The sequence below is a fragment of the Pangasianodon hypophthalmus genome, chromosome 25 (assembly GCF_027358585.1).
Source record: "Pangasianodon hypophthalmus isolate fPanHyp1 chromosome 25, fPanHyp1.pri, whole genome shotgun sequence".
NCBI classification, from domain to species: Eukaryota; Metazoa; Chordata; class Actinopteri; order Siluriformes; family Pangasiidae; genus Pangasianodon; species Pangasianodon hypophthalmus.
The window spans coordinates 9273075-9290663 of NC_069734.1; the positions used below are offsets into that span (position 1 = coordinate 9273075).

At 41.4% G+C, this 17589-nt stretch overlaps 1 protein-coding gene across 2 annotated transcripts; it reads right to left on the reverse strand.

The window, feature by feature from the left end:
* Positions 1-8018: 8018 nt before the first annotated feature.
* cpeb1b (cytoplasmic polyadenylation element binding protein 1b) lies at positions 8019-17285 on the reverse strand. 2 transcript variants are annotated; one of them, XM_026937431.3, is made up of 12 exons: positions 17142-17285; positions 16370-16538; positions 14665-14856; positions 13840-14057; positions 13472-13721; positions 12720-12833; positions 12524-12613; positions 12068-12204; positions 10912-11110; positions 9931-10025; positions 9697-9777; positions 8019-9348 (listed from the first exon to the last, which is right to left on the reverse strand). In XM_026937431.3, exons 1-12 carry the CDS (start codon positions 17154-17156, stop codon positions 9238-9240), a joined length of 1671 nt encoding a protein of 556 aa, XP_026793232.1. In that variant the 5' UTR covers positions 17157-17285; the 3' UTR covers positions 8019-9237. The 2 variants fall into 2 exon arrangements, with proteins under 2 accessions (XP_026793232.1, XP_026793231.1); XM_026937430.3 differs by having other exon boundaries at positions 12509-12613.
* Positions 17286-17589: the final 304 nt, after the last annotated feature.

Below are 17589 nucleotides of genomic sequence, written 5' to 3' on the forward strand. Positions count from 1 at the left end.
GTTATTTCAAGATTTCTGAGCTTTTTGATTTCTAGACTTTGTGTGGAAAAACAAATAGAAACAATTTAAATTGAGTCACTATGTTTTCTTTTAAGTAATTATATGAAATAAATTAATTAATTTCCTATATTAGTGTGTACCATGAACCACTCACATTGCAAGTAATGACACACAACATACATGGACCAATTCACTGCAATTTTACTCTTATCTTATATTCAGCCTTCAGATCCTTTGTGTGTGGCTATATCTTTCATTCCTTTGATGACATGGAGGGTTTCAGAGAGCCCCTGAAGTAAGTGTGTGTGTGTGTGTGTGTGGGTGTTTGGAGAGGGACATCACGGCTGGAGATGTAAGACCCTCTTACCATCTCCCTCTGGGATAGATTAGGAGGTGAAGACAGACATATCGCTCTCTCTATCTCGCTTTCTCCTCCCTCTGCTCCTTCTTACACATACACGATTTTGACAGGTCTCATATATTCATGTATGTCTTAAGACTAATCAAAATTCTTTATAATAAATAAATCATGAACTGAGATTCTCCCAAGAGTCAACTGTGCATAATACACATTTAATTAGCATGATACACATATGTGCTGCTGCTGAGAAAATCATTAAGCAAGGCACTCATCTGATAGATCACAAGGTGTAAGTGAACTGCTTCTCCAAGGCAACTAACAAGCATATGGTTAAACGTGTTCTCATACAGATGTTACTCTGGTCATGATACTGACATGTGATCGTAATACAAGAGTGTAATGGGCTCAGGATATAGCCTCCGAATATGAGCTTGGGTCCAGTTATGTTCCCATGTTCCCATCTTCTTACCATACTTCCAAAAGTGTGTGTGCGTGTGTGTGTAGTATAGTGTTATATATATGTGCCTGAACTCTCACCATTCTAGTAATCAGTACATATTCCTAGCTGCTGAGCTACTACTGCCTATAATGCAGTACCCCTTGTGTATTTACTAATGGCTCAACCACACACACACTTTGGCATTCAAAGATTTATGGGTGATGGGTTAACTATCCTCCTGAGATTTGAAGGAGAAATGCAGACAATCTGACTCAGTAACAGACAGAATGAAAAGCAGACGATAAGCGATGCTATAGCCAGCCAAAATTGGGTGATTTACACTAAAAACAGGTTTTTCTTTTCCGCATTTACAGTTAAAAAAGCAAGTGCTAATGCTTAACATGATGAGGAATTATTAAAGATTCACATTAAAGCTTTTTTTCTTTCTTTTACTGTTTTTTTTATTTTAGTGTGGTTATAGTGTTAGTGATAGCTAGTCACGCCAGTTATAGCTAGTCACACCAGTAGAAAAATTAACACCGTTCCCTGGATCGCAGTTGAAATACAAAGCAGGAGCAGCGTAGGGGAGCATACGACTTCACATCAAAAACATCATAGGATGGATGAAAAAATAAATAAATGGATGAATGAATGGATAGATAGATAGATGGACGGATGAAAAAGGATAGATAGATGGATAGATAGATAGATAAAAGAATGGATGGAAAAAGAGATAGATTGATAAAAGAATTGATGGATGGCTAGATGAATGAATGGATGGAAGAAAGGCTGTATGCATGATGTAAAGAATGCATGGATGAACTAAAGATGAAAGAATTGGTGAATGGATGGATGAAAGAAGCAAAGGGATGGTAGATGGATGGACATGGAAGAAAGGAAGAAAGAGTAGTGAACAGTCCCTGTGCTGTAAATACAATACAGAGAGAGAGAAAGAGAGAGTAAAAGTGACTGACAGAAAGAGAAGCCATCCATCCATCTATCCATCCATCCATTTTCTGTACCGTGTATTCTACACAGGGTCCTGAGGAGACTGGAGCCTATCCCAGGGGACTCAGGGCACAAGGGGGGGGACACCCTGGACAGGTTGCCAACCCATCGCAGAATAGAAGACATTAAGGACACAAATACAAGAGACACCACGGGGTCTACTTTGTCTTTTTTCCTGACAATTTACATGGTGGTGAGATGAAAAATGAGTACAGTGAACTTCCCACCAGTCCATACAACTCAAGAACGCCTCTCAAGAGTTGAACAAAAGGATTGAGAGAAAGGAGGAGAAATGGTTCACTTGTTCCCCACCTCTTTACTCTCTCACCCCGTCCCCTCAGCCTCTTTCTCCTCTCCTGTCCACTCTGTGAGTGCAGCGTCTCTGTGCTAATGAGCCTAAGACCAAGAGCCCATTCTCAATGCATCTCAATGTGAACACCATTCTTTCTTTCTCTTTCATTTTTGTCTTCTCTCACCTTACCTCCCACCTCTGCTCACCCCTTCTCCTCTCATATCCCATTAGTACGCATCTCCCCATCTCCCTATCCAATGTCCTTCAGTTTACCCCATCCTATCCCTTCCATATCCTCTATCCCAACCCATATCCTCCATCCCTTCTTATCCTCCCCATTCACTCCCATGTCCTCCAACACATTCCATCCCATCCTGTCCTATATCCTCCATCACATCCGTTCTCATCTCCCATGTCTTCCAACCTAAATAACCCTATCCCCTTCTTCCCAGCTCCTATTCTCATTTTATTCACACTTGAGTAACCACTGGATGGTGGACCAGTAGAAGATAAATAAGTAGCTGTATTCATGCCACAGGTTAATAGGCAACTTGACACATAAACATCATGATATTGTGCAAGTGTCCTTCAACAGTACCTACAAATGTCAACCCAGGCTTGCTAAATGATACCATTCTGTTTCTGGCTGTCATGGTCCAAATTAAAGGTCTCATTAAAGAGACTCCTGTTCCACAGTGGAACCTTGGGTAACCTTGGCCTGTATGTGCTTTATATAGCTACCCCAGGAAGCTGTCTGCTGGAGTAGTGTGTGTGTGTATGTGTGTGTGTGTGTGTTGAATTGCATCAAGACTAAGGATATTCTTCAACATCCTATCACGTTTTTTTTTTTCGAAGTCACAGCAATGTTTTTAGTGCATGCAAATTGATAAGGTAAAGCATCAATCATTAAGACATTTAGAGGAGTTTTTTTAAGCTTTAGAACAGAATGATTCTGCTGTAACCCCCAAATTAGAAGCAGGTCAGACAGTTTACTTTGCCCTTATGTGGGTACAAATTATTTTCTCTTATTAACATGACTCCTTATTTTTGCTTTCAGTCTGAGAATGCCACTTGAGATCTCTTGGGTTCTCTTTCACTCTGAGTTACAGCATTACAGATCACTCCTTTGCTCCGTAAGAGAGAGAGCTATTTTACAGTTGAATTGCTGACATTAGAGAGAGAGAGATAAGAGAAAGGTTATAGGTTGGTTATTGCCAGAATGAGGCATCACTGCTCACTTTAGTGAAATGAACTAGAGAATGGAGCTCACTCAAGTCCCCTTGAGCTGATCAAGTCACACTTGTGTATAAACCCTTCACATGTTGAAATCTTGACATTATACAGAACTATATATAGTTCTGAATACTACACTGTTGAACTGATATATGTTTCTCTATTTGTGCTTAACATATGCACAAAAAAATTTAGCATTTGGTTTCACCCTAAAGTAAAAAGACTAGAAAAGAAAGTCTGTTTTCACTGTCTGCATGTAGACGGTGGAAAAAAAGCATGTTTTTGAAAACGTTGACATTACAGTGTAAATCTGCGGATGCCAATTGCGTTTTTGGATGTTATGAACACGCTAGGACTCCGTTTACCATGGCTGCTGACCAGGTTGTTTCTTGGTGGTCAGTAATTTCTTATTTTATAAAGTGTTTGCACTTTTGCTGTTTGAATATTACACCCTCATGTGAAGGCGCCAGACTCGGGTGAACCACCAGTGGGTGGGACAATTTCTAGATATCAGTGTGGCTGAAGTGTACATTTCTGCTTTTCACCTTCTCTACCGCTCAATACATATGCTCTTAACGTTATTCTTGAGGCATCTGACCAAACAGTTTGTGACATTATCTCCACCTATGGGGCTGGCATGTGTGTTTTTGTGTTATATAAAGATATTTTAAAAAATGTAGGGCTAATTATTTATTTTCAAAAATATCCCTATATGTCTGGACCTAAGAAGAGGTACTGGGAGAAGAGAAGAGAAGAGCTACACTCTTGAAAAAAAAAATAACAAGAGTTTTGGAGACACACCCCTGCAAGGAGACACTAATAAATGACTGGAAATACTGGGAGGAGATAGAAACAAGACATTCTGATTAAAAAGAACCAAGGAGCTCTCTAGTCATCTAGAAGTAATGTTAGCATTAGTAAGCGATGAGTAATAATTAACTCAAGTTTCTAGACTTAGTCATTGACAATGCAAGCTTCTAATGTCTAGCACGACACTGTGTCATAGCTTCTCAACTCCTTCCAGCTTTGAAAGCGTTTTTATCGTTGTTGATGTGTCACTGCTTTTGTTGGATAAAGGTCTGGCTAAACAGTTAAATCAAGCATTAATCATATGTAAGGATTGTTTTACGATGTTGAAATATGACTGAACTAAAAAGCTCAAGTTTCAGACCTTCTTGACACTTCTACAGAAGTTTTACTCACATCCTTTTTCAAAACTCAGCTAAAGTATAAATTGAATATTTGTTTTGACTGTGGTCTTCATGTTTTGGTACTTCAGAGTAGTTTTGGCTGTACCATACTTGGTGTGCTCAGATTTCTGTTTCTCTGCTGAACTCAACGGGTTTCCTTCACTCTTACTGTGATCTTGGCATGGTGATTCAGTGAGCAGAGTGGCTGCAGTGTTACTGCATTTGGTTGGGCTCTTCATTTGTGGTTTCTGCAAGCTTCTGCATTCTCTGTGGTCATATTTCCTCACAGTGGGGGTTGCATCCAGTTGGCGCGAGTGTATCTCATACAAATACACACACTCCTCTTCTTGCTGTCATTGTTTCAGGGAACGTGACAAACCACAGACGGCCACAGACGATAAAGCAACTGCTAAGGCAAGAAGGACAGTTAAGGCTAAGCAGCCCTGAGCTGAAGCCAGGATTTCCTCTAAACATTATTCCAGCCTCTTCTACTCTCTTCATTGATCTGTTTCTTTTTTCATTTCATGTCTATCTGTGGTATATGGATTCAAAGGCTACAGCTACAAATGATTAAAACAACCTTAACATACAAGTGTAATCAGCAAAGAACTAGACCGACAAAGCCTGAGGACAAAATCGCCTTCTACACACACACATCCCAAAGACTAACCAGGCCAAGGAGGCTGTGCAGTCTCCATGACAACTTGCTGGAATGTTGGGGCCATCATCAGCATGCTTGGCTACATCTCTCTCTCTTTCACTCATGTTTCCCTCCTTTCACTTAATCCCTCCATCAAAACATTCAAGAGTCTTCATTTTAAAATGACTACACACTGCATTTTAGGCACAGGTGCATTTTTCATTATGTGCAATGACACCAATTAGCTAAACTATTTTAGGTATTATGTAGTGCACCAAGACCTGGAAAGGTAGCAAGGAATGAAATGAGTGTGAAGCATCAGTGGATAGGTGGTGCATTCTGCATAATGCAGATCAGGATCAAAGACAAGAAATGAGAATTATCCTCACATTTTGCAATTTTCTGAACACCTCTAAAAAGCTGGCCATCTTCAATTCTAGACCAAAACTTATAGCTGTATGATCAAGCAACAGGGTTTTATCACCATTTCCCATTTATGCTTTCAGGAAACTGGCCTGGTACACTAGTCTTTGAGAATGACCTTTCAGGATACAGGGGTCATGGCTATGCAGGATGGGACCTTGGATGAGTTAAGGTTTGGGTAAACCGGTCTCTTTGGCCCCAAGATCAGAGTCCATCAGTTCTCCAGTAGGGGTTGAGACCATGGACCAGGACAGGCAAGTGTAATCCTGAGAGATGGTCATAAACCGGACTTTGTGGAAAAGACATTGAGAGAAAGCACAAGTCGTGGCATTGTTTCTCACTATTGCTCTATCCTGGCAGCACAAACGATTTTATCATGCCTTGCTACAGCTTTTTCTTGGGGTGGCACATCCTGACGGAGCCCTCCCTCTTTCCCACGCTCATTTAGCTGGCCTCTATTCTAAGCAGAGAGCCATGGTTAAAGAAATAGAGCTGAACTTTAACCCCATAACCCATAGTTTCCTAGAAGTGCTAAAGTTTACAAATACGGGGGAAGGCGTTGTAAGGAGGCACATCCACCATTGAGCTTTACTTCCGTTTTAGTTACTTTCACACCTCCAACTTAACAGCATAGAGTTTTTGGTCTGCATTGTTTTTCCTTGAGGCACAGTGGAAGTATAACAAACTCTTGTGCTTTAGACATTGCAGCACAGGTTATGTAATGGACAGTGAGGGATGACCTAATGAAAGGTGCTCATGTAATAGTGGGAAAGACTAAACCCCACTGCCAGCTATTCTTTTTCTCACTTTTCAGAAAGGCTCCACTTGACCCCTCATGCTGCCTCTTACTGGCCAGAAATAGACTAGCAAGGAACACTTCATGCCCCAGGCTGCTCGGAGATCTCTCACACTCCATTCTTTAGAAGGTAGCACACAAGGAGGCCTTAGATGCAAATCATTTTTGTGGATGCACAACACATGGCTGGAAAGTGACTAGTTTCCCTCCAAAGAAATCTACTGAAGTTTGATAAAGAGATATGATCTTGGAATAGCCAAGACTCCAGTCTCGAGTTGAAAAGTGGATTTGGCTCCTTCCATGCATTCATCTTGTATGATACAGCAGCGTGGGAAGGATGCTCATGTGGTATGTGGGGATTTAGCTATTACAGATCTAGTGGTGGGCTTGAAGAGGGATGGAAAAAAAGCAGTAGAGAGCTTACATAAACCTTGATACACTGCATCCTCCCTGATGATTCACACCAACTCAACCTCTACAACATTCCAGCCCAATGTACCTGCACCTCTTAGCATTCTCTTCCTGTAAAATACCACTTCTAGTCTAGAGTTTTGGAAGCAATGCATGCTGGGGGAGGACATCCCCCAACTGTGGAAGAGTTAAAAGCCAGGTACACACTAATCACTTCCAGGTTTGGTGAGCCTTCTTGAAGTAACCAAAATATTCTATCTATATATCCCACATCTTGGTATGCCAACCCACTCAGACCATCTGGGCACAACATTGTCTAAATGCTACAGCTGATCCCTTAGGGTCTGCACTGATACCCATGTTTCCATAAAATCAGATATTGAAAAAAGGAACAATTGAAAGATCAGTAGATATTTTGTAGTTTTTGCATTTTACCAGTGGAATTAGCCCCTAAGCCTAAAACTAGTTCTTGAGTGGATTTGGGTCAAGCATTTTCTTAGTTAACATGACTCATGTTTTCAGCATTGAGAGCGCTTTTTTTTTTGTACAGCTCCCAGGATGCAACCCAAGAAGTCACACTATTCATTCTTATGTTTTACAAGTAGTTTTAATGGAATTAAACAATTAAAATGCAATAACTATAGCAGAAATTGTTTGTGGTTCATGTCTATAATGGGGTAATCAGTCCTTTGCTGCAGTTAGCAACCATTTTGGCCCATTCTCTTACAGAGAGTAATCCAGATAACTCCAGAGTTCACATACTTTTTCTGAACTGTAATGACTGCAAGTAATGAAGCATGTAAAGAACAGCTCACCAATTCTTGAACTAAAGTTAACTCTGACCATTATGAATGTTTGGAAAAGAAAGTACTCCTTTCATCACCTACACTGCTCGATATGGCTGCTTTGTTAAAGTTAATAACCACTAGTCTACAATGGAAATTTGTAGAAAACTTTTCTGGCACATCTAGCTACTTGTTTAGTCAGTCATTATAATTGTCCCAAAATAGAGAGCAGTCAGTTGTGCATTATTGTAGAATGAGAAGGCACCACCACCTAGTGGACATTAGGAAAAGTTCAACCAAACTAGATCCAAAAAACTTCCTAGCCATTTTTAAAATGACAAAGAAACTGCCCAATATTTTGTAAGCCAATGAATCACCATTAGTTTTGTAGTTTTAATGATCATAGTCATAAAATGCATAGAAACCAAACTAAAGCAATATGAATGCTTAAACACCTTTATTGTGCCCAATCAAAAAAACTGAACTTCACAGCTGTAAGTACTCAAACTCAGCAGACCACAATGAGGTAGAATAAAAGACAAAGCAGCTGGGCTCAAGAGCCTCAGCAAGGAATCAATGTGGAGAAATGACAATCCAGGTTCCAAACACAATCTTTGATCTTTTGATATTCCAGAGGCTGGAAATAAAGTGACATCTGCATTTGGTCTACTAAGGCTCCAATGGTACATTCAAGTGAAGTTTAGAGTTTTACATTCAACAAGCAGCTGTTTAATCTGAGGTCATGCCCATAGCAATACCTGCTGATGTTCAAAAATAAGTGATTAAAAACCTACCCCTTTCCAAAGTGCAAATTAAAAAGTGCAACAATAAAACTATGTGCAATCTATGGCCATTCACATTTCTGATTGAGTTGATCCAAAAACTTGATGCAACCCAGTAAAAGCAATGCCTCTGGATGGCATGCACTAAAAATTATCTGGGTTGGTGATAACATTACACCCAAATCCCTTGTTCCACTGAACGTAAAGCCGGACAAGGGAGAAAACTCTCCAGAAAAGTTGTGGAGAAAGGGAAAAAAAACTGAGCAAAATTAAAAAGCCAATAGGTAGATTTCTGTTCAATCTTCTTTGTCCTGACTTAAAACCGTTTTATGTAAAAATTAGTAAAAAATAACTGCGTAAAATGTCTGGAAGATGAAAGTTGGGCTTCATGTATCTGTGGTTCTAAAGTAAAAAACCCCAGCTAACTGCAATGGGAAAAGCAGCTAGGAAGGAGAAACCAATTTAAAGGCACTGTATGGCTTCGGTTAGTTAAAGAAACTTGCATGACTGTTCATGAAGAAAGAAAAGGTGGGGAGAGAGGGAAAGAAAAAAAAAAAAAAAAAAAAAAAGCAAAAGCAACTTAAATTTCCAATTAAGAGAGAAAAAACCCTTCTGAACCATGGCCTTATTCTTCTCACCCCAAAAATCCAGGGGGACTTTCAAAATGTGTGGGGGCCCCTGCAACCCAAATCACTGTGCAAAGTGCCAAAGTGAACAAGCCAAAAAAAAAAAAAGTGCCAAAGTGAACTTTCTACAGCGCTTGCGCAAACCCACACTGTCGGGGATGCCTGCCGCAGGCCTGGCGCTGGAGCTGGCCCGGAGGCGTGGTGGCAGCGGTCCAGGCAGGAGCACGATGTTGCCATGTTAAGCAAGGCCTTTAGCTGGAGTCCCTATTCTTCTGGTTGCGCATTAGAGGGCGGTGGTTGCTCAGGATATCCATGGAATGCTGCCAGTGCCAGCACGAGCGACAGTAGTACTTGAAGCAGGCCTGTGTATGAAAAGTAGATAAAATCAGTGGCAGAATTCAGCCTAATGTTCAAGCTCAAACTTCACACTGATTAATAATTTCCAGACAAGCTAGGTTTTTTTGTTCTACAGCAAAAGCAACAAACAGGCCTGTTGAAATTAGGCTAATGTAACAACTTCAAATTAACAGAGTGTTTAGAAATTGTTCACACCCTATGTGCTTAGTGTTATGTTTGTGCCAAGTTGAATGCAGTAAGTTGAACAGTGGTTATTTGTTCAGGTACTGGTCTATCCCACCACCAATAAGTTTTTTGCAACTAATGTGCACATGTACTAGGGCTCTATCCATCTGAGAAACACTGATGTTTACCTGGTCTCTGCAGAAGAAGGGTCCAGGTTGACGGCTGCACACCTGACACATGGAATCCTCCAGATATGGGTCGATCTGAACCTAAAATGGACAGATCCACCAGTTACTCAACAAGAAGCACTGGACATTTAATATTTTAAACACAGACTTCACAAATGTAAGCTGAAGTATTTACAGTCTTTAAGATGAATTTATAGACTATGACTAATGCAGTAAAATTAAACTGTCGTGTACCTTTTTTGTAAATTTGGGGGTCTTGATTTCAACAAATGCAGCACTGACAGCCTTCAGGTAACTGCGTTGGTTGTTAAAGGTTACACGACCAGACCCTGTGAAGGGAAAGAAGCACAAGCCCTTTAAATCTGAGGGGAACAAGTCACAATCCAGATTTCAGTCCTTTGGTCATTGTTCAGTGTCTGGTATACAAAGGTAAAAAAAAAAACAGTAGGGAGCAACAAGCACCAAAACTACCCCTGGGTCCACACTGGACTTCACAGTTGTAAGCAGCATGACAGCCTGTTCATACCACATGCCCTACTGGCACAACAGTCCACATTATCAAGAAAATGAATGGTACAATGTACCCGTCAATGAAACATGGGAACAACTTAAGTTGGACCAGCTCAAAATAACATGACCGGGGGACTGAAACATCTGATTCACCTCATGACCTCCTTGAACTCAAGGATTTCAAATAAATTTCCAGTGTATAAAAAACAAAATGTGACTACTTCAGTAAAATTTCTATGGCTTTTATGCTTCCAGATAGAAAGACTCCATGCCAGAGCAGAGTGGCATCTTACCAGTGAAAAACAATATACAAGACACAAATTGTATTGCTTTTCATTACTGACAATGATGAAAAGCAATACAGCTCGGGTACTGTATTCCACTTTCACTCATGTGATTATTTTTCTATCTTAAACAGAATTGCACAGTAAAATGTGTGGACCACTTTAAAAGGTGGATCACAGTCATGTGTGATACTTTCGATATTTCATTCTTAAAAAGCAATCCCTTACAAGTTACTTTAGCAAAGAGATCAAGTATGAGAACAAGGTTTTGCTTTGTGAAGTTCATTAGTGAAATACTGAAAATTTAAGGAAATACAACTTGGGTATTGTTTTTCATATTCTTTCACCAGCACAGTGCTCTGGCGCAGAACCTTCTCCATACACTGAAAAACAACTCGGCCTTAATGTTTAAGAATCTCACCAATCGGGTACTTGTGCTTGTCTGTGTCGATCCCAGCATACATGACTCCTCCAAACAGGTCGTTCATAATGCTGGCCAGGGCCTCAGCGTTGAGCATGCCATGCAGAGCTCCTACAAACACTGTGTTACTGGGGTCTAGCCTCTGAGAAGGGCAGCGGACATAGTTACTGTCTGAGATCACCCATGGGATCACCTGCACCTAGAAGACACAGGATGAAGCGGCGTTATCCACTAGAAGATACACCAATGGGCGAAAGTTTTGACATCGGACTACCACACCCATATGTGGACCTTTCCCAAACTGTTGCCACAAAGTTGGAAGCACACAATTGTACAGATGTCTTTGTATGCTGCAGCATTACAAATACCCTTCACTGGAACTAAAGAGTCCAAACCTGTTCCAGCATGACAATGCCACTGTGCACAAAACAAGGTCCATGAAGACCTGGGTTGTCAAGGTTATTGGGGAAACTGAACACCTGAACCCACTGAACACCTCTGGGATGAACTGCAATGCCGACTCCTTGCCCAACACCAGTGCCTGACTTCACTAATGCTCTTGCGGCTAAATGAACAAATCCCTACAGTCATGCTCCAAAATCTAGTAGAAAGCCTTTCCAGAAGAGTGGCAGTTAATACAATAGCAAAGGGGGTGTGAGAAGACATCTGGAATGTGATGTTCAAAAAGCATCGTCAGGTGTCCAAACTTTTGGGCATATAGTGTACATCTATATGATCAGCTATACAATATTATTAGAACAATGCAACACTTGTAAAGACTCGTACTTCCATTTCTGCACTCAGCTTGACTACTCTCCTGCCGGTTTATCTTAAATTCAGATGTGGCAATTGCAAATTCTATGGTTCATCTATTCTAGGGCCAGTGTGGCAACATACTGTATGGCTCTTTTCAGACAGCAAGTGAATAAACAGCATGCAAGAGAGGAAGAGGAAAATCAGCTAAAAATTAGATTTAAAATTTAGAACTTGAATGAGAAAAATGGTGTGGCAGGGCCATCTTCCTTCCAATTTAGCATGATTAAACAGCAGCTAAATACAGGCAGAGCAGGTTGATAAAAAGCATCTTAATTTGTGGGAATTATGGCTAACCAAAGCAATAACCATTTACAAAGTGAACCAATATGGCAATGCTTACATCCTTACAGCGCATCCTCCTGCTGGACATTTTGAAGTAGTACTCGCTGTAGCCCTCAGGATGAAGCAGATCCTGAGTGCAGGCCTGCAGCAAAGCACGCACAGACTTCTCCGACTCAAACACCAGATACACATAACCTACAACAGACAAGTCAGTCACTGCACAGACATGGAACTCCTTGCAAACTGAAAAAATAAAGCCACTCATGCAACAATCACTGGCAAGAAGACTAGTAACTTAAGTTAAGGGATGAAAGTAAACTTTACATATACACTCTTAGAGAAGGGGGGGCCACCACACCGCATGCAGGTTTGACAAGAGCAGATGACATGCTGTGTTTGCAAAATCAATTATACAAAACCCAGGACCTCTCACCCAACTGCCAGTGCAAACCACCTCCAAAGTGCTGGAACAAACTGAATAACCTACCCACTGCATTACCTTTGGGCATATTACCTTTAGGAGGGCAGCGAGGATGCTTGCCATCCTTACCAGGCCACTCCACACTCAGTGGGCCATAACAGTTAAATGTGTTAATCAAGCCAGCTGAAGGCAGAAAGAGACCAGAGGGAGAGAAAAAAAAAAAAAAAGTCATCAACAAGGCTACACAAAATACAAAATTAGATACATGTTTTACAGGTAAAAACCTCACCCTCAGTAATGTCCCAAGGAACTCCTCCGAGGAAGACCTTGCAGGAGTAAACAGGGTTTTTGTAATTTCTGGATGGAAGCTGGCCGCTCCATGTGAAGGTGGCTTCATTAATTGCTGGTATATAAAGGCAAGATCAGAGTCCATTGCATTAATTAAAAAGGCTAGACAAATAGATAAATCCACTTTACAACAGGAAACTGAAGTTACATTACACTGATTATATCTACAGGGATCTGCTGGTTGAGTCTAGTCACAGACATTAGTGTGTGAGGGCAGACCATCTCATGATCAGCAGAGAAATTACACACTGACCAGCTTAGAACTTCATATAACCTGGAAGTGCATGCTGGTCAACAACTTTTAAGAATGGATAGCATCAATGAGCAATAAAAAGTGGTTAGTAAAAAACTTAATACAGGAAGTAGATAAGAGGCACTGGCTGGAAATTCTCTCCATCATTAATGAAAAATGTAGAGTTGTACAGGCAACTCAGTTGTGCTACTGACCTCAAATTCAAAATCTACCACATGGACAAGTCGGGGGGGGGGGGGGGTGGGGGTGTTGCACTAACTAATCACACAAGACTTCCAAGCTTGTTTGCAGCCCAGGTTAGTAGGAAAAACATGTTTGCAAGATAGTGGTGGGGTAAACCATGACCCCTAGTCAGCTCCATATATTTAGTCAGCATAAACTAAACCAGTCAGTCAGAAAGTGCAAGCCTTTATAACAAGATTTGAAACCACTTAGCATACCTGCAGCTTGTCTGTGAAGGCGAGCCTCCCTCTCGATGCTGAATGGGCCATCTGGAGTCTCAAGCAGGTCCCAGTTGGGCCAGACAGAGGCTCCAGGCCAGCGGCTGGACACGCTGCTGCCTGGGGGAGCACTGGGTGGAGGGGTCAAGGGAGAACTGTCATGATCCATACGCGAGCCAAGACTAAGCTTTATTGGGTCTTTCTGCATGCTAGGCATGAAGGGCACAGAGGGGGAGATCCTCAAAGAGGACTGCACAGAAGAAAAGCAAGGATTACACAAATAGCAATCTAATTAAAAATTAATCTCAAAAATGGCATTATGGTAAACATTGTGTATTTTAAGCATGGAAGCCATGCTACCAACTCACCAGCAGATCAGAAAGATGATCAGAGCCAGAGCTGAAGCCACTGGTCTCAGAGTCCACAGGGCTGCTGGAATGGGAACCCAGCAATGAACGGGAGTTCATGCGTGCCAAGGCTGGAAACTTCTCTAGGAAGTCTGAAGCTCCTGTATTGGGCTCGTTCGTGATTAGACCCTGAGGCTTATTCAGGAGTTGGCCCAGTGGGCTTCCCAACATCCCGAGCACTGCAAAATAGCATTCATATTAGTGTAAATACTTATCATTAAAAGTCACTGTGGTGAAAGATACCGGGGGGCGGGGGGTTCAAGAAATGGATATAGGCGTTAAAAACATAAGAGCATGCAGAGCTCCTCACTTAGTGCTCTACCACTACTAGGAATAGGCAGGGCATGAGGCAGGCAGGGAATCTGACACAGCCTCCACACCAAGCTCTGACTCGCTTTTTAAGCTGTGTTTTGAACCACTGTTTAAATTCAGCCTCGGTAATCACTACTGTGAAAATAGTTTAGTAGCTCAGACATGAACCACACACCTCAATCTATGGATCAAAAACAAAGTGAAATGTTTCACATTAAACATTTATTTTAAATGTGCCAAAAAAGAATTCATTTTAATTAAATATCACAAGCACACCCATTGTTGGCAAGCCCTTGTTTACAGGAGTATCACTGTCAAGTGTCAATTTTAATAAATGTAACTAACAAAACACTGAAAATGATGGAATACATACCACAGCAGTGTTGCACTTTTAATATTCAAATACTGGAAAAAAATGCAAAAAAAATAGCTGAAAATATTGAAGAAAAAGAGGTTAGAAAACACATTACTCACTTGAGGGGTTGCTGTTTGGGGCTGATGACTCTGAGTCATGGCTGCTCCATGGCCTCTCCCAACCAGATAAGCTGAGGGACTGCAGGCCCAGGCCCAGCTCAGTGACATCGGGCAGAGCGCGAGATGACTCCTGCCCATTGCTGGGAAAAAGCATCTTGCTCCGGACAGCGCACAGATCAGAGTCCGCACGCTCTGTTAGTACGACCGAGAAAGAAAAAACAAAGTATGTGTATGCTCTGCATCAGCTGCTGGGTATTAAAAAGACACGCAGCTCAAAAGCAGCCTCTACACTCTACTGATAAACACTGATTCCCTCTAAGCTCTGTCACAGAATAAATCTGCAAGCTGGCAAGCCGGACTGCACGAGGCCGCTGCAGATGCCATGCAGCGACATGTGACCGAGGTGCCGATGCCCTCACACTCTGCTGCGAATGATCAGCCCACGGCCCCCAAGACACCACCGAATTCCTCTCAAATTCTCCTGTAGGCTAACAATCTGTGCGGCCTTCCCCAGGGCTGCTGTCCTTGGACTGAGGCAGTGGAAATGAGGCGGGAGCTGCAGGCTGGGGAGAAAAGGAGATGGGAGAAATGCCTGGCGAATCACAGAATGGTGGCAGCCAGAGGCTGCGTGATCAGAGGCTGAAGGATGGAAGCGCTGCATCGCTCCCTCTGAGCTGGATGCCATCCAGCAGCTCCAGGCCTGATTCAGCAGCATCAGCGCATGTCCCGGGTGCTTGACGTTGCATGACCAATGCAGCACTAGATGGGGCAATTTGCATACTTGAAGACCAAGTGTATGAGGGGGAGAGGGGGAGGGGGAAAAAAAAAAAAAAAAAAAAAAAAAAAAAAGTGCAACTAGTCATGCAGAGTGAGAAGGTATTAAGTCAGGGTTCCTGTTCTTTTTAGGAACTTCTTTTCCAGGACCTCTATACATTACTGTTATCTTATAATAACTAATCTGCCAATCCTCAAAGACTATAGAAACCTAGAACTTGCCTTACTGAAGAACACAAAGAACCAGAAATTTCAAAACCGTTTGAAGACAAGTTTCACTAGAACACACATGCAACAAACAAGGCAAACAATGGCCAAATTTCTCCTTAATATGCAATTCATGCATATTAATAGCCCAGATTGACTTCTTAATATTTCTAAGACTCATCTCTCATGGATCCAGAAAACTAATCTATTACAACCTCTAATACACCTGGAAACCCAATGCTCCAGTTACAGGTTTATATAAAGCCAAATCTGCACCAAATAAAGTACCAGTAGTAGTGTACCATCTTCTCGCTTATTCCCCCGCTTTAGCATGCATCTTTTACACGGGACGGTTTGGTATGCATTTGGTATGCGTTTAATTAGCTTTTAGAGTAAAGCTATAAAGTGGGCCTATTTAGGTTCAATTATGCATCTTAAATTTTTAAACCTACACTATTCACTTTCCCAGGAGAAAGATACATACTAAAAGGTGCAAAGGCTGCATAGCAGGACGCCAACTCAAGTAAAAGTACAGTTTGGTTGCTTTATTTCTTAGAGTTAATAACGTGTCATTGGCAAAGCTGGATTTATCAGTCCAAACACGGCACTAAAGGAGTTCTGCTATACATCCTGCCAGTAAAGTTTCAATCCAAACTACAGCTAACCCTTTCCACACAAATTTTATGGTGTGTTTAATAGCCAGCTCTGGTTTTGAGCACTTTACCCAACAAGGAATCCCGCTTGGTCTTGGCACTGGGAGTGGTGCACACCCCGGTGAGGTCCAGAGAGTTACCCAGCATGGTGTTCATCCTGCGAAAGATGTCTGCATTACTGCATGTGGACAGGGCTGGTGTCTCTGAATCCCAACGGTTAAGGGCTCTGGGATTATCTCTCTGAGAGAAAGACAGAAAAATAACATTAGACTCACAGAAATAAAAGGTATCAAACTCTACTTTCCCTTGGTGCCTGGGTGATCCCAACAAGGGGGCATCTTTTGTACCTTTAGCATATATAATTTGTATGAAAACATGAATAGTGTACTTTTAAAATAGTTGAAGGTAAATAATTGGACTTTAGGGTGGACTTGGTGGACTGGTGGACTTGGGGAAAAGATAAATATTAAGAGCTCCAGGTCCCTTGATGGAGCCACCACAGGAAACAGGAAATGCTAGTATAGTTGAATATTTTCTTATAATGCACGTTAACTTCTGAAAGACTGAGGCGTCTGACAAGGCCATGGCGTTTGAAACCTTTTTTTTTTATTATTACATATATCCAGTAAAATGAACAGAAATTATAAGAACGAATCAATATAGTGGTCAAAGGCTATGAATATCGACATGACTGACACCACAAACGCTTAAACTGGGAGCTAACATCAAGCAAAAATAAATAAATAAAAGCGCCCACTTGGTGTTGTCTTTTATCGAAACCAGACAACATTTCTCTCTCTTTTTTTTTTTTTTTTTTTTTTTAAAGAAAGAAAAAAAACTCACCAGAGAAAACGCCATGGTAGAACTACGAAAGAGAATTTATCTAAAACACCAACAGACTTTCCGTCACTGTAAGGTGTACTTAAGCCCTCTGGAGGCAAATCAGCCCTCATTAGGAACATCTGCTCTCTATCTGTGTGGACGTTAACTCGCCCTGACCTCACGCTGCTCTGATTGGCCTAGCAGATTGACCAATCAGAAGCCGATGCGTAATTGGAGCCCCACATAGGATGCACGTGCACGGCTAACGATAAATGGTTGAAATTAGCGGTGTTTCTATTGGACTGTTATAAGTGACGTTTTTAACAGTGTTTGCGAATTTGGCAGGGTTTTAAACTTCAAAATAGTCAAAGCAATGTGTCAGATCTTTTGAGTTAAGAATAAATGTACTATATAGTGACTAAAAAGACAATAGCTTCTCCAGCATATCTATTGCAATAGGAAGTCATTT